Raw genomic sequence first — 17,980 nt, forward strand, 5'->3', positions numbered from 1 at the left:
GCTAGGGTAAAGGGTTTGGTTCCCTTTTATTTCAGATCTTGAGTTGTCTGGTGGCCAGATAACCACAGAAAGTGCCCAAAATCCACCAACTGTGAAGGGTTCTCCAGAGAACCAGAGGCTGAGAACTTCCTAAAGGGCTCCTGCAGGTTTTGGTGTGCAGAGCACATCTCCCACATCCTGCACAGTGCTCTGGGCGGGAGGTTGGTACCTGAGCTGAGCTGGGTTTGCTCCTGGGCTCCTTCAGCCCCGAGCTGCAGTGCATCAGGTGTGTTGCACTTGCAGGGCACACCCAGCACACTGAGCTGGTTCGTGGCTCCAAGGCTCTGGTGCTTCAGTTTGAGTTCAGCCAGCTGGCAGCAGTGGTTGGTACCTGGGCAGTTCTGTGCCTGCTGGGACAGCCTGGGAGTGCCTTTCTGTGCATGTGGCATCTAGCCAGGCTCAGGTGGGGCTTCTCTCAACGCTCTTCCAAGCTTGGTGTTTAAGAGCTGAAGGCTTGCTTTGGTCTTTCTTCTGCTTCGTGCTGCATCAGCAAAGCAAATGTGAGTTCTATCAGTGATTTCGGTGCTGAATCAGACTTGAATGAATTGAATCCTGGTAATACTGCTGTTCAGGCATGGATCTGGTAAATACTTTGTTGAGTAAAAGAATGCCTGAAGTTCTTACCCGTATCTCTCAGTTACAGTCCTTGTTTAGCACAGGGAAAATGTGATGCATGTTTTTGTGATGGAGGTATGGGAAGGGGAAAGAAGGGGGACAGCATATTTGAGCTGAGAGCCTTTTTAATTTTGTTTTTAATATACAGAAAGTAGAAATAGGTAGAAAGTAAATAAGTTATAATATAGCCAATTGTGAATTCTGTACTTGTGGAGAGCAGGAGACTGTCCTGGCCTTTTGGGAAGCCAACTTGGGGAAATATAAAGTGCAGATCACAGCAGTTGTTCCCAGAGTGCTGTTTGGTATGCAGTGACTCCAGCACGCGAGGCCCTAAGCAGCAATCTTTGGAATCCATTACATTTGTTCCACAAAGTCCCTCTAAACCCATTTAATCTCCTTCATCAGCGCTGCTGACATCTGCAACTTAGGCACTGAGGAGATGACTGAAGGAGGAGATTTATCAGGCAGCTCTGTCCATTGATTCTTAGCAGGCCAGTTTCTGCACCTTAGGAAGGGCAGTGCTTCATTTTACTTTAGCTTTTGCTTTGACCATCTTCCATTTTCTCCCATAGTGGATAACACTGCTGCTGCTGATTTAGCAACACTTGCAGGTTTTATGAACAGAAATTAAATGGTGATTATCAATGCCACCTTCCCAGGGATTACCTTGCACAGAACATATTCCCCCTTCTCCACGTCTAATGTGGAAAGGCTGGGAGCACAAAAATGGTGAGGCACTGTGGCTTTTGTGTTTATTCAAAGGCTTTTTTGAACCAAGCTTTTAATGGCAGATTGGTCTTTTTTCTAAGTCCTTTTGAGGGCACAGAGGGCCAGGAAACTAAGACTATCTTAAAATGCTATTGGAAGGCTAAGCAAAATTATCCCAGAGCATAAAGGGCCTTGGAAGACATTTTCTAGGGAGAAACAAAATTGAACTGAGCTCTTAGTGCTCAGTAAATACTGCTAATGAAGTAGTTCAAGCCACTTAGACTCAGATCTCACACCTAATTGTATATTGTTGTGAAAAGCAGTATTTCATCAGTTTAATAATGATCATAAATTATAAAGTTTCTCTAAAACTGTTAGTTGTTTCCCAGGTAAGTGATATTTGGGCTTCTTCAGTTGATACTGCATGCTAATCAGAGTAAGGAGTCCAGTAGGTCGATGGTGTTAAATTAACTAGTAATTCCCACTTGACTTTTCTTGCTAACGTCTTGACTTTTAACACGCATCCTTCACAATTCAGAAATTGAAATGTGTCTCTGAGAGATCTGGGAGAGGTCAAATAGAATCTTAGTCACAGGCTTTGTGGGTCTATAATTAAATACGTTTCTGAAACATGGCATAATGTGCAAAAACTTGCATAGTTGCTGTTCTGTGGAATTCCTTCTCAACAGAGAGCTGTTACTGTCTTGGAGGTTTCTGACTACAACAAATTAAATATCCTCTGCTAAAAGAACTGTGGCAATACTGTCATCTAGAGTACTTCCCTTCTGGTTACTGTGGGCCAAATACAGGGAATATTCAGAGAAAGCAATGAGATGAAGACCGGTGTCATCCTTACTTTATTGTATCGTGGCCTCCATAAAGATCTGGGAACTGTGCACCGTGTTAAGTGTGAATTTGGTATGGCGGGATTGAGGTGAATTTGTAGCTGAGAGAAATTATGTGACCTTATTGAGGCAATCAAGGTTGTGAGAGTAGCCTTTCTACTTTTCAAATAGTTCTCTTTTATTTTTATCATACAGAAGAAATGAAGAGAGGGATGAGAAATGTGGTAGGGGATGAGTGAAAGCTGAGAATCTGTGGGAAAAAAGGATGGGTTGGAAAGTAGGTTACTGTCCCAGCAGAGATGTGAGGGAAGGAGCCAGGGAGCGGCTGAGGTACTGCAGCACGAGTCGTGTTCAAGGGTTTGAAGGAGATGAAGTGATGCTGTCACCTCTGCTGGTGAGCTCTGGGTGGTACCTGCCATGAAGGCCCTGGAGATCAGCTCCAGTTTCAAGATCCCACAACCAAAGGCCAGGAGGCAAGAGGAGGGTACCAATAGCTGGGAAAATGCACAGAAACACAAATTGTCAAGGGCAGCCTTTAGCTTCTGGAGAGCAGTGAGCATCTGCTAGATGCTTTGCTAGCTTGGGAGCTGCTCTGTCATTTCTGCAGCACTGTTTTCATTTAGGCCAGTCCTCGTCTGTTTACCCTAACTCATCAGGCAAACATAGTAAATATCTTCAGAGGAATATTCTCTCCAGAAGAAGGAAATCTGAAGGCACATGCAAGTCCTAGCTGATCTGTGTTAGTTTTGTTTATTCTCTTCTTCCAGACAGTAAACTAAACAAATTGTGTCTTCCATTAACTGGTTTCTCTTCTATGGAACAGCACACATATTGAATAATTTCCATCACAGAAGTTTCTTTTAATGAAAAGTTTTGAAAGCCCTTTCTTCTTTAACTGCCTAGTAAGAGAATCAAAAAGGCTGCCCAGAATTATAACAAATTACAAAGGTACATACATAAAATACTGCTTTTGTTTTTCATCTTTGTCTAAAATTAATGGGTTTAAGGTTAAGATATACATTTTACACTTCAGCACCATCCCTATATTGAAGATGCAGACAGAGAGCTTTCTTTCCCTGCTCAGAGAATGCATGCTTTGACTCTACCTGCAGCTTTCTCAGGAAGCATCTGATTCTTACACTATTTTTCCAGTGGAAGACCCTCTTGAGGTGTGCATGGAGTAGGTCCAGAAGTGTGGATTTCTGTATATGCTGCGATGCTCTTTCTCAAAGGCAAATGGATTTTTTTTCTATCATGTTTGCATGTCTGGCTGATAGCTGAAGAAACCTACTTGAGACATTTGTAATTGAATCAATGGATGTTTATATAAAGAAAGGAGATGTAAGTTTGGAGAAATATTGGCTCATATCTACGTGTACTGCTTAAGGAGTTCAATTTGGGCTAAAGTAAAAAAGCCTTTACAATTGGACATCTTCTGTTTGGCTGGACTTGGTATCTCAGCACAAAATAAAAATGAAATAACACAGATAAAGGTATGAATATATACATTGGGAGGCATCCAATATAGAAGTATTTAAGCTATTTTTTAATATGTGAATATATTATTGTAATCCCTTCACCTGGTTTGATCATTCCCTTTTGACTGCCAGGAAAAATTAATTTGTAGTGTACAATAGGTCAAGGATCTGGTAGGCAACAGAATGTGCAGTCAATAAATCTGTACAAACATGCAGGAAGCTCAGCCACAGCTGTAAGTGCAGCAGTGGCCCCAGCCTTAGCGTAAGGATGACATTTTAAGAAATTGTGACTACTTTCAGGACGCAGGTTGTTAGACTGGATTGCATTTATTTCTATGTGCTACCTCTATGGACAAAAAGAATTTACTGTCTTGAGCAAGCTGGCAGAATGCATTGGCAGGCTGCTGTTCTGGGCTGCTCAGGTGCTGTGATGACACTGCTCCATCAGAGAGAAAAAACCCCTGTGGTTCAATAACACTCAGGGACTGGGTTGGCAAAGGCAAGCCCTCAAAAGCTGAAGTACAGAATCGCAGTTGTGAATCTCTGAATTTAGTCTGGCACTTCTGTGTATGAAATTTACCAAACCTTTATTTGTCTCCTATATCAGTATGTACCTCTTCTTTCTGTGGTGCTCCTTCTAGACAGCCCACAGATACCTTCCAGTGAATGTGGGGAAATCCAGTCATTTTTTAGTTCGCTGTGAGGTGCGCAGTTCTATTTACTACGCAGTGCCCTAGTATCACCTTAATTACAGATTTAATCCTGGGCTCAGGGGCTTTCTGTGCAATTCGTTATCGCGGCATTGGAGGGTTTCACAAACATTAACGGGTTTATCTTCACAACTCATTCTGAGCGCTGGTATCGTTATGGGCTCCTCTGAGAATTTCCTTGCCAGTCTTTAATTATTTTTCACTGAATGTTTGCAAATGGCAGCTTCAGACACTGCAATTCAGTGAAAATTGGACAGATTTGTTGGATGTCAATAAGCATCCATAATTCCTGAATCTTTGCCAGTAATTTAGCAATAAAAAGTAATCCGCTGCACATTCCAAAAGTATGAATGCTGGAAAGCTTCTTAACTAAGCACTTGTAAGTTTGTTTGCTTGTTTTTAATTGTTAAACTTAGATATTTTCTCTGGTTTTGTTTTTGGAAAAAGCTGAGCCTTTTATTTTTTTCAACTTCCTAAACCAGTTTTTGTGGACTGTTGCCCAAGCTGTTCAAAGCTTGCAGAATGCTAAGCAATTGATAATCAATTTTCTTTTAAAAGCCACACCAGAAAAAAACAACTGTAATTATTACTTATAAACATCATGCAGTTCAGTAGCTTCAATTTGTTATAACCCAATTATTAAAATAAGTCATGGTGTTTTAATATGATATAAAGTACATAGAAATGCTATTAGGACATATATATAACTTGCAATAAATATTTCTAACTGCTTAGTGTTAAGTCATCTTTAACTGAGGTGAAGAGTCTCTCCAGGGTGTTGGTGTGAACCCATTGTGTCTCTGCAAGCCCTCCCATTGCTCTCATCATGGTGCTGACACCTGGTCTCCAAGGGCCACCTCCTTTCTCTCTGGACTGCAAGTAGGTCACCACTGCAGCAGTATGGTCGAAAAAACAGAAAACAAAGAAAAGGATCTGGGAAACTGGGTAAGATCTGTTCAGATTCATAAAACCGGCATCATTTGTCAATGGGAAATCCGAAAGTACTTGGAGAACCACATTTTAACCCACATTATAGAAAGCTATACAATGCACAACCATAGTATAATCTTTGCAAGGACAACTTAGTCCTTTGTGCATAATTTTCTACTTTATTTCCATGCTGATTATTTTTTTTCCTTTTTTCATTCTATAGAGTGGAGAACCTTGATAAAAAGGTATAAATTACTAGTGTATTAGGTAGATGAAGAGCAAGGACCATATTTAAAGGACTTTAAGGGATCCTGTGACAGTGAGTTTTAGCACATATCCACACACGTTTTTATATGTTTTTACACTTAGTTATTGATGTGAAATGTAATTCCCCTTAGGTGTCACCTTGGAGGTGCTGAAATGGCTGTGAAAATCCCTTGGCACTGGTTAGCAGAATTAATGTGTGTAAAAGATAACATCATGACATGACATGAAGGCAGTCAGCTAGCCTCAGCTTTTTGTGTTGTAAAGCTCTCTACAGGTCCTTCACTTCTAAACACGTTCTATTTTGCCTATGTTTAACTGAGTTTTGTTTTTATGACTTAATATAATTGACTTGGATGTTTCAGCTTCTGAAATGAAAAATCCTGTGTATCCTCTATATATGTGTTGCCTTCAGAAATGCTGCTGACCTCTGGGGCCAGAGCTCCAATGTAATTTTCACCTGAGCGTGCAACAGTTTTATGGCATTTGAATTGGGTATGAAGAGGTGAGATAGATACAGTTTTAGAAATAGATGCCTGCACTTCTGACCTGCGCTTGAAAGGGCTTTGCAGGATGTCAGGAAGAGGATTCTTCTGCCAAAGCACCAGATGTGGGGAAGGGCAGGAGGCGTGAAGGCTTCCCTCGTGCTGCATGCCCAGCCCTGGGGCGCTGGGAGAGACATGTTGTCATTGTCCTCTACCAAGTTTAGAATGGGGATTGAATGTTAGCAAGAATGATGCTTATAGAAGTGGGAATGCCGCTACAGCATTATCTCTAAAGCTGTTCTTTCTGTGTGTACCTGTTTCCCTCTCTTTCTCTTTGCCCTTACATTTTGCTGATGCTTTCCTGCTCCTTGTCCTGGGACAATTCTATTCAAGCAACGTGCCAGAAATCATCACATTTACTGAGGAAATTCCTGTGTTCTCTGTTGAATCCTTACTGCAATGTTCAGTGGGATATTATGATCTTAAATGAGTCATAATGGTTGTTAAGTCTAATTTCTAATGCATATGTGGAAGTTTTATATTTAAAATACCACAGTGGCCACTTCTTCCTGATTTACATATCCTTACAAATTATTTTTTTTTATGCAACAGGAAGATGATCCTTGTGTGAAAAGGTTCACTTCCTGAAAGCAGAGGGAAGACACTCTAGGGGTGGTGTTACTCCTACACATCATTGTCCCAAACAATGGAATTAAATTGAGTTAGAAAAGGGTCTATGGCATGAGCTGAACATGGCAAAGATAAAAGTCTGGTAATGTGTCTGCAGAGGTGTATGACAAATTTTAAAGTAATTTAGAGTTACTGAATGACTGAGAGGGAAGGAAATTAGGTTAAAAGAAAAATTAATGCATATTAATACTTAAATACATGTATATTTTGGCCATGTGTTTATCGTCTGAGGGACAAGAATACTTAAAAGTGTGGTTATGGGTAAATGATATAAGTGTGCAGGCAGATGCAGAGGAATAACTGTACTGCTGTTGAAGTTAGTGAAAGTTTGGTCCCTCACATCAGCTTGACTTTACCCAGCCCATTTAGAAATACTCAGCATCTAAATTCCCCGTTCATTTGTGTAAGAAATTAGACACTGCTCCCTCATTTCACTACAAGGAGGTAGCAGATAAAGATCCTTGGCCTGGTCTTTTGAAGGCCAGTGTACTCTGGTTCTCCTGTCCCCCTCAGTGTCTTCTCCAGAATTGTTCAGCAATGTGAATAACTGAGTTGCTTTCCAGAAAGACCTTTTATTGACAGCAATTTAAAAAATCATATAAGATGCACTGGAGTGGTGTGAAATGATACATTGAAGTGTGTGCCATGGGGCAGGACAGGAAAGGAGATGCATCTCAGCTTGCTGGAGCAGTTTCCCAAGCACCAGACATTTTGCGTATTTTGTTTTTTCTGTACCTTGTTAATAGTTAATCTATGTTGTATAGAGAGGCTGGTGAAATAAATGTACTGCCAATTCTTCCCAATATGTTTCTCTAAATGAGCTCTGCTGAAGTAACACTTTAAGCAGGTCAAAATAATTTTTAAAAGCATTTTTAAAGATAGGTATTTTCTTTTCTAATATAGTACTACAGAATCCCACTTGTTGAACTGTGAGAGTTCACTTACCGATTCACCTACAGCAAGTGATTCCCATAAGTGACTGCAAGTGACATAATTCTTCATAATTTTCTGTTTTGATGGACACACACATCCCCCAACACATTGTGTGGCTATGGGTGCACAGGTTGTCTGTAATTGTTTAAAAAGTGCTGTATCTAAATTACCAAAGACTCCTGAACAAGCAGGTTTCTTCTTTGTTTAAAAAGGTAAAGCAGGCTAAAGTTAGAAGTATCAGTTGGGAATGATAAAGATATTCATTACCCTGGGTGTTGGTGCAGTTGAACAGTATTGATTTCTGATGTTGAGGATTGCATTCTATACCTGTCTGTCTGACTGCGACACTGAGATCTGGTTGTTGTATGCCTTGGGCCACCCTGTGCTTTGGGTCTGCTGAGGCACAGCCAGACCATGACATGAGGCATTTTCAAACCTCAGAGAATTCAAGCTGTAAGTAATACAAACCCAGTGTAGCACTGGCATTTCCAGATTGCTGTGGTCTGTCTTCTATCCTGTTTGTCATTCCGAGAGCCTGGATGTTACTCTGTGCAACAGCAGGTCCTATTCAACACCAGCGAGTGACAGAGGATGTGGTGTTGCAGCCCAGCTGTGCTTCCCTGGGCTGCTGTAATAGGAGGGACTGCATCCAGGCCTTTGTTTGTCCTTCTCCAGCTGCACCACTTTATCCCCACTTTGGGAAGATTCCATGTTTATTCCTCTTGCACCTGGGCATGCTGCATATAGGTGCAGCAGCAGTGCTGCAGTCAGTGACTGACAGAGAAGGCGCAGCAGCCAAAACCGAGTACTTAGAGACAGTTTTGTCTTGCAGGGAGTTCTTTGCGATCCAATTTTCTGATTCAGTTACTTGTCCTACTGCTCACAGTTGAATCTCAGCTCTGTGATATAGATTTAATCCTCAGAGATTTCTGTATAAATGCACAGTAATGCATTTGTGCACCTTTTAAACTGTAGCAGAGGCATTTTTAGCTGTCAAAAAGTGTTTATGATCCAACTTTAAAATGCCTTTGTCAAAGTTCTTTTTTCTTTAAGAGAATACTTCTTTTGGAAGTATTTGCATACAGTTGTAGACTTGTCTGCATTAATATCCCTTTCAAAGTGTTGGCAGTTGAAATGTAAAATGGAGAGAAAAGGGATGAATGTTGGTTTGTTTTTAAATGTTAAAATGCTGTTTCCAAAATATATGCCTGGCTTTAAATTGTAGAAATGCTGAAATCTCATGTGTTTATGCACTTCAGTGATAGGTAATTTGCACTCTTGTCTGTTATTGATAAACTTGTTTATTAATTTCACTACTGTCAACATCAGTACCTAGCATTCATACTCAGAGTTCATGCTGATACAGGACTTATTCAAGGGTTACTTTTTGAGGCTTTTGCTTTTGTAGTGACATGTATTTCTTTAGGCTCTAGTACAAAGAATGCACAATATTTAGCACATGTAACACAAAAGCTAAATCATTCTTGCATGTCAGCAACAGCAACATAATTTAGTACAAGGATATCTGCTAGTAAGTGTCCATACAGTACAGTGAGCGATGTATAAGCAAACATACGTACCATGGTTCGTTTTGCAAGAACTGCAGTCTTTTCCTATTCTCCTTTTCTATTGCATCGCTAGGCTAACAATAAAAATTCACTTTTTGAGTTGTGTTATTAAAGGCTGGTGGTGGAAGAAGGTGCGTCAATAATGTCAAATTCAGCTGACAAATGTGGTGATTAAATGGTCAGCAGCAGGTGAAGATTATGAGAAGTGGTAAAGCCTGCAATGGGAGACACATTCAATAGCAACTTTCTGGCACAGGAATAAACATGAGCATGTTGCTGAGGTTTCAAAGTACAATTTAGTTTGACCTTGAATTAAGCACCAATCTCTGCAAGGTAACTTAATTACCTTTTTCCTAGGATGGTCATGTAAGGTAGGCGGTATTGTTTGTGTGAGGTAGTTGTTAACTATATAGGCATAAGAAAAATATGCAGAGAATAACTCTTACCTCCTTTCATTTCATCAGCTGCCAAGCCATGACTTCCCTGAAGTAGCTACACTTCTTTTGTGCTGCTACCCAGCAGTGCCTGTGTATTTTGCATGTCCAGAAATGCCTTGTGCTTTTGTTGCAATGAAGTCAATTAGAGCTAACAGTAAATTATTATGTGGAATATCTTGGGAACTGAAAGGCAGCAGAGCCTTTCCATGCTTTGTATGCCCATTTGCTACTCTGTTGTTTGCACTCCCTTCTTTTATGCAATTACTTTTTCCTTTTTGTGTCACTAATTTCTGAAAATCTCTCACAGATTGAACCTCTCTTGCTGTGTTTGTCACTCAGTTCCACTGGCTGGTTTCCTGCTCTACACAGAGAAGTTTCTCCTCAGTTCCCGTAGTGAATAATCTTTTTATATGCAGGCCATAATGTCTTGTTTCAGGACAGGCTCTGTTAGCCAGAAGACTGCTTAGGAAATGTAGGTTTGTGTGTACTTACTTTCACGCTATAAGGGAGTGTAAAATACAGCATGGACCCTGAGGCTCTCTGTGCATTTCAGGCTCTGTATGCATCTCATCTGATGCACTGGAGGACAGAGTATGTTCTGGTAGAGATGCAATGAAGCAAAAATAAAAAGGTACAAAGGAAACTTTGTTTTTTTTCTCTGAGACATCAGGCAGGACAACACTATTAGAAATATCAAAGAAATGCTTGTGCTTATGTGAAAAGGATTTACAAACTGAGGTCTGTCTCATGCAGCAGAGCTTTGTTTCTCAATTTGCTGTTGTAAAATGAAGACAGAGAAGAGATTAAATGAGGCTCAGGAGCTGGGAGAAGGGGGTGCACCTGGCATAGCCTTTTGTTCCAGTCATTTGCAATTTACCTTTGCATACTAAGGCAGTGAAACTGGACGCCACAAGTGGGATCTCTGTGTCCTTTGTCCAGCTGGGAAGAAAAGAGATTGAAGTGAATTCTGGTGAGTTTCTGTTGTTTTCCTGAATGTATTTGCTGTGCTGGACTTTTGTGATGATTGAAACACTGCTATATCTGCATCTGATTCACCTCTGCTGTTAAATTGACAAAAAGACTCAGCCTGGTTTAGACCTGACTAACACCTACCCAAACAATTTTGAAGTGTGGCTTGGGCATGCATCAGCTTTCTTTTCAATGCTAACACAAGATAATAAATGGAAAGGTTGTATCACTTAGGCTGTTGCATATTTTTCTTTTGAGCCGAGATTTTCTTCTCATCTCAGAGAGTGAAAGGAGCAACCTTGCACTGTGTTGTGCATATTGTGAGTGTGTGTATGTGAATAAAAGGTGTAGAAATGCTGAAAGACAGAGGTGAAGAGCATCTTGGTAGTATAAAGATGGTGGATGTCACCAGTTAGAGCTTCTCTAGCACTGGAGAAACATTTTTAAGGCAGACATAACCTGTTTAGCTGAGCTCTTGGCCAAGTTATTTCCACACACAGTGAAAGCCTTGCCAGCCATTGTCCTGACTTTGAGGGGACTTGGTGACAGGTTCAGGTAGTGGAGGAAAAAAATGGATTGTGTGTTGTTGATCACTGCTTGTGGGATTTTGTGTTAATTTGCAAGTGATGAATAGGAACAGGTCAGGCAGGGAGGCTGTGGCAGCAGCCCAGCTATCCTGCAAGGACTGCTCCCCCTGTCAGGGAAAGGATATGCCAAGCAGAAACCCACTTTGGGAATTGGCAAATCTGGATGTTTTTATTTCCCAGATATCTTTTAAGAAACTGTCTCTGTTCCACTCAACAAGCCCGGAATTTGTTCCATGAAATAAAAACAAAGAGAGCTTTCTCCTGAAACATTCCTATGAAGCATCTGTTTTCAGTTAGACACAAAATTTTGCTTGGAAACATCCTGCTAGAGATGAACACCAAAATTTTAAATAAATCATTGCCAAAAACCATCTGAAGAGATCTTAGTCGATAATTGGCTTGAAAATATCCCTCTCCAGCATATTTGCCAAGCATTAGGGGCTGCTGATTCCCTGCCTGGAGCAGTGGGGCCCTTTGCAGCTCAGTTACCAGTGGTGCTGGCAGGCACAGAGACCCGGGCATGCCTGAGTGACACCTGCATGCTGATGCGCCTGGCTCTGCTTTTCCCTGGGCTCTGGGGCATTCAGGGGCATGGGCTTGTGCAGCCACCCTGCCATATTCTGCGTATGGAAATGGGCACTTCTGCCTCGTCTCAGCTGCTTTTGGGAAGCGGCAACAAAAGAGCTCTTGATCAAGTGTACTTATTTATTTAACTGGATCAAATGAAACAATGTGCTGGAGGCAAAGAGAAAGCCTTAGTGGTCTGTAAAAGCTTTCTTACTTTCAAACATGCTTATGCTAGCTGTCCGACTAGTGTGCTGTAATCTGCAGTGTCAGGTAATCAGGCTGGAAATACTTGAGGACTTTTTGCCCTTTTAATGTTATTGTTTTCCCCATCAGGAGAGGTTGCCAGCCAGGATGGCACAATAGAAAAGCCTAGGGAAGTGCCTCTTGGCTGGCATTCATCTATAGCAGCACTAGTTATGCAGTCATCATGTTTCATCACTTCTGAATTTTCACGTTTTCATCTGAATCACTTCATGGCACAAAGACATTAAATTGAAAGATTGTAACCATTTTGAAATAGAAGAGTCTTTCAACATTGATGGAGATGAACAGGAGCCCTGACTGTTGAATTCTATTTAGAAAATGCCTTGAAATATCCATTATGTGGAGTTAGCTGACAAAGTGTGTCTCTGAATACTGGAGGAAACCTCTTCTTAGATTCTACCAGAGTTTTTTAAAGGCAGAAAAGTAAAGAAAAAAAAAAACCCTGACTGATTTTTCTCCTCAAAATATGGAGGAAGGAAAGTAAATTTGATTAAAGGGTTTTACTTTACTTATGGTCTTCTTCACTAAATATCATCCCTTACATTTTGTGCAATTAGCCAGCTCAGTTTCCTCAAATAAATGCAACGTTAAACACATGTTTATTAGAGCTGATATTTCCTGGGTAAGGAAGTGGGTTTAGGTTTTCTTTTTCACCAGCAGGGTATTTTTTTGTGTCACTGATTGCAGTTAGGATTTTAGCTGGTAGGTTGTGTTCACTGGAGCTGTGCTGCTCTGTGAGACACAGAAATGTGTCTGTGAGGTGCTGGTACAGGAGGAGGTTTGTGCTGGCCACACGGTGGGCAGTGTTGTGGGGAGTGCTGCTTTGGCCCCCTCTCCTAGTGCCGTGTAATACCCTGCTTCAATGGAAGTAGCAGAGATAAAAAAATCCCTGTCTCACTTTACATCACCATTGGCTTACCTCACAAATAATCTGCTGATTTCACAATTTCTTTTGAGCTTGATTGTGTGGCACATTCGTTTTTCATGGAACAATTCTTTGCTGAAATGGCTTCTGATGACACATGGGCAATCTGTGGAAGAAATATGAGTTTTGGTGCCATTTTCTCAGCAAGACTCACTCACAGTAGCAGAACACTTGTGCATATAGCTCTTCCAGACACATCATCTTTAGCAGAACTGAATTTATAGAACTCCTTTTAAGCTAGAAAATTACAATCATCTACTTTTCAAATGTGTGTGGGTAGAGGCTGCAGACCCAAACTGAAGCTTCCTTTCTGCAGAGAGAAAAATCAATGACATGTTGAAATTCACAGCCAGCCTAGCTCCAGGGATTCAAATTCTTACAAACAAGCAACCTGAGCTTATGAACTTGGCGAGTCTAACTCCAAATTATTTTGAAAAATGGTTTCAAATTTTACTATTGAATTCCCAAGTGATAATAGCAATTTCTGAAATTCCCAGTGATAGGAGCAAGGACTTTTGAAGAACTGACTACAGTAGTTGGATTGCTGGCACAGATAGAGCAATGAGGAAATAATAACACAGTGGGCTCTGCTTAACCGATGGACTGAATGTCTGCATACTTTAAAAAAAAACCTTTGAAATTTGTAACATCACAGCCTACTGGTCAGTCACCAGTATCCCAGATGCATGTGACCAGTACCTAAGCAATGTCTTTAGAAGTAGAGATGATGCAGTGTCTAGAATTCATTGCTTATGGAGCTGTTAATTGGCAAAGTTTGAATTAGGCCTGGAAAACTTTCAAAATAGACTAAAATCAGATGGAAAACATGGTTAGTCATTATGCATTATGTAGTCATTCTCTTTTATCTAGTGTGCAGCTTATTAAAGTTGACAAAATCCTCATAAAACTGCTGAGAAATGTCATCCAAACATAGCTGTTAAAAAAACATTGAGATTAAGTGTCACAAGTTGCTCTTCTAAATCATAGTAACAACTTCCTTAGAACCCAAGGCATCTTAGAACCAAGGTGTCAGGTGTAGTCAGCCTATGGAGAGCTGACTGTTAGCTCTTTGTGGTTTGTATAATGTGTATGTCTCTGCAGCATAAAATTGCATTAACCTTTCAGACTTACACACCCCACGACGAATAGAGCCCTAATTATCTTTCCACTGTCACCCTTAGCTTTATTTCAAAATTACTGATTTCCAAGTTTTCACATCTCTTGAATTACCCTTATATTGGATTTTCATTCTCCAGCTATTAGCTTGCATGTATTCCAGTCTAAATCATATTTTCCTGGGGCAACTTTTGCCTATTTTCTTTAGTTTCCCTAAAAATGTTTTCTTTAATCCACTTTAGACTTTCAATTTCATTGAAACTTAATATTATGAGCAGATTGGTTGACATAGTCTTGCTGCTTATTTCTGGCTGCCAAGTGACAAAATTAATCACAACCAGGTATGTGGCCTGCTCCAAATTCCATGTCCCTTCTTGCTCCATGCCTGGTGTTCAGCCACAGTCTTAATTTATGGCCTTCAACCTGTTTTTAATCCAAATCCATGCTAACATTTTTTTTTTATAATTAGAATTCTTTGAATATATGAAAGCTATCCCTTCAACAACCAATTCTGATTTTATATCAAGACAAACCATGAAATCTCAGTGGTATAAATGTTAAGGCAAAAAATCTTGATTATACACTCTTTTTCCAAAACTTTTTGCGACATTAAGACAGGATTCAGCTGCCCAAGTGTAGGCATGTATTATATCAATATCTGAGCTTGTCATCTACGTTCCTTTTATAGTAAATGAAGGAAAAGAAGCAGTTTTATGCTGTAGTTAATGGCCTCCTATAGGGAAGCCTCTGTCTATGAAGCAGAGTCCTTCCAGTGTTTGCTTCTTCACTAACTGAACAAAGCTCACATAGACGCTTTACAAACAACTCTCTGAATTCTGTCCTTAATACCACATTAATTAATCTCATTTATTAGATTAGGCTTCTAACCTCTTGCATTAACATCAGTAGCCTTTTCCATATGAATTTGAGGACTTAAAATCCCTTATTGTAATATGCCAGCTAGAGCCATCTCATGTACCATTTGCTAACACTGAATCAGAGATTTAGGCCTTTCTGTGTGCATCCATGATAACATTTTACAAAAACACTCAGAAGGTTTGCAACTGACTCTTTACATCAAAATTCTTATTTTAATCGACTGAAGTTCAGATACACCAGAGGAGTTTTTCAATGGCAGCGGCTTCTGGATGTCACATTAGTCATTTGGGGTCGAGTTTTGTAGCTTTTCATTAAGCCTTGTTAGCAAGTTGTTCTACCCCCACACTGGGGTCATAAAGGAGTAAGTAAGGAGGATTGTTAAAAGTGTTGTTTTCTTGCAAGTGCACTTGATTCTGCTTCTTAGAACAGATGGAATAACAAGTGATCAGTGTGTTGTTTATCCCAGCAACATAGCCTCCACAATTCAGCCGGGGTTTTTGCACACACTGCCTTCAACAATAAGCTCCAGGATAGGATACTGGAGAAATCTATAAAAGTGTGTTAGGGCACTAAATTCTCACAGAAAATACCTTACATAATAAGGGTTAGGGTGACAAATCTGAGTTCTGTCTCTGAGGATAAGTATCATGATAGCCACATAAGCCCGATAGATTGGTATAGCATAGAAAGCTATATTGATTTCCAGAAAGCTGGAAATCAAGAGTCATTAATGTTGAAACTAATTTCATTGTCCCAGACACATTATTTAAAAGTTGGTGTATAAAGAGGAGTTTTTTCTGTGGTATTGAACTTCTCCACCGTCCTTTTCCTTTTTGCAACCTTTGGGGCTCAGCAGGGAGCAGTCTTAAAGGGTTGGTGCTGTGCTGCCTTTGCTATTTCACATGACAGACTTTGTTAGCACTGGAGTTTGGTCAGAGCTTGTGGGAACTGTGACCAGCTCTCCCAGAGGTCCCTGACCTGATTTGCAACATGTGCATTCAGCAGATTGGAATCTTGTCCTGGAGGATTGCTGTGTCTTAATATCTCTTGTGCATATCTAACTGCAAATAGAAAAGGGAATTATACCTTTTCATTGATTAGGAAGTCTGTCCATGTATTTTATGAACAATGATAAAAAACCCCAACAAGACAAGACACAAGGGGTTGAATACTTACTCTGATTCCAGCTTCCCTTTCATTGATTGGCACATAGAGGGTAGATGGAGAATTTTAAAAGCCTATGACCAACAAAGAGGGCTGCAGCCGATAACTAAGTAAAAAGAGAAACCAAACAAACCAAGACAAGCAGGAAAACTCACCTAGAAAAGAACCTGGAATTATCACTTTTCAATTGTCTAAAGCTGAGGAGATTCTTCAGGGGGAGCCTGGTCTGTCTGTGCCCTGGCTCAGGATGTGTGGTGCAACCCCAGTGACATCAGTGGGATTTCCCTGCTAACACTGACAGAGCCCATGCCTGTAAGTGCGTCGGAGGGTTCAGACCTGGACTGCAATGAGGATAGGTCCTGGCAACTTTTGGGCTGTGAAGGATCTTCTGCCATACCATCTTGTCGTGTCATACCCTGTTGCTCATTCTGATATTCTGCTGGATAGCAGGTCAGAGCTACAGGGAGCCATTCTATCAGCTTGTGTGTGTAGGAGGCACTGGAAATGCAGGAAGACAAATGTGAAGCTGAGGTAGCCACACAGGAGAGTAGAACAAAAGGTGCAGCAGAATCAGGTTGCTTTTGTAGCCATTGAATGTTGTAAAAAGCTGTGCAGAGAGCCTGCCTGCTTGAAGCTACTCAGAAAATGGGAGATACAGAGTTCTCTCTGCTTTCTCATTTTTAACACTACATGATCTGCTGCTTCTGTGCATCCTTGAGGAGTCATTTTGGAACATACTATGTTGAAACCAGTAAAATAAGTGCTTTGATTTTTATCTTCCTAACGTTTACTGGAGTCATTACACGCCTGAAGTCCAGTGAGTGCTGTTTGGTGTCTTTTATTTGAAGAAAGCCCTGTGTTGAAAGTGAAAAAAACATTTATGCTGCCCCTTTCCTCATTCATGATGGACTTAGGTGTTCTTGTCTTCTGGTTACATGGTAAAGAGGTGCCTAACATGGAATTGTTAGGCAGAGACGTCAAGGCCAAATGATTGATGTCTGGTGCTGCTGTAGACTGGTCCAAACAGCATTCCAAATATCTGCTGGCTTTAAAGTACAGGTTCTCTGTGTTTCTGAGCCCATTATTACCTCACTTTGCCAAGAGGAGCATTCCCAGCCCTGCATTTGCTGTCTCCACATACATACTCCCCTCCCAGTTGCTGCCCATGTGCTCTGGGCACTTCATTGCACGAGTTTTGCCTTTCTGCACACCCCTCTGGGACCCTGTGCAACTCATTGAGCTGGCAGGAAGATAAAGCATTGTGTGTGTAAAAAATTTTCCTGGGAGTTTTTTTCCTGCCCTTTGGAAATTGAAACAAGTCAGTGAGGGATGCCAGAAGCCCCAGAGCTGGTGCAAGGGGGAAGGAGGTTGGATATAAGGAGCAGGATGGGATCATCAAAGCATAGGGTCAAGAAGCAAAAGGGAAGGAGGCAGAATGGCAGAGAAGAGAGGAGAATGGAGATGCTTTTTTGGGGAAGCTTTTCCACCAGCCTTTCAGAATGGTTAGATTATTGAATAGGACAAGTAGCTGTTGACAAAAGCTGTTGTTGAGCAAAGGCCTGTGACTACTTCGAGGAATGAGAGACATCTCCTCTTGTCACAGTATATGCCCTTGGGTTGTATGTTCTTAGAAGTATGAATTTCTGAAGGTAAGTCCCCAGTGTAAATGCACACAACTCCAGTGAGCTCAGACAAAGCTGACCTGGGATCTTTTATCCTTGGCTAAAACCAGGCGCTGTGGCTGAGCCAATGGCATTGTTCCCTGGCTCTGAAAGGAGTATTCCTGCTCCCGATCCTCAGGCTGACT

At 40.9% G+C, this 17,980-nt stretch overlaps 1 protein-coding gene across 3 annotated transcripts in view; it reads right to left on the reverse strand.

The window, feature by feature from the left end:
- Window positions 1-17,980, reverse strand: part of LOC134418637 (bifunctional heparan sulfate N-deacetylase/N-sulfotransferase 4-like) — a 104,622-nt gene that overhangs the window by 19,718 nt on the left and 66,924 nt on the right. For 2 of the 3 annotated variants that reach the window (XM_063157206.1, XM_063157205.1), the window contains exon 4: window positions 13,009-13,120. In XM_063157206.1, coding sequence (XP_063013276.1) covers window positions 13,009-13,120 — 112 coding nt within the window. Of the gene's footprint in view, window positions 1-9,364; window positions 9,481-10,579; window positions 10,642-13,008; window positions 13,121-17,980 lie in introns of those variants that run through there. The other variant, XM_063157203.1, reaches the window with a different exon arrangement.

Source organism: Melospiza melodia, chromosome 5 (assembly GCF_035770615.1).
Source record: "Melospiza melodia melodia isolate bMelMel2 chromosome 5, bMelMel2.pri, whole genome shotgun sequence".
NCBI lineage: Eukaryota > Metazoa > Chordata > Aves > Passeriformes > Passerellidae > Melospiza > Melospiza melodia.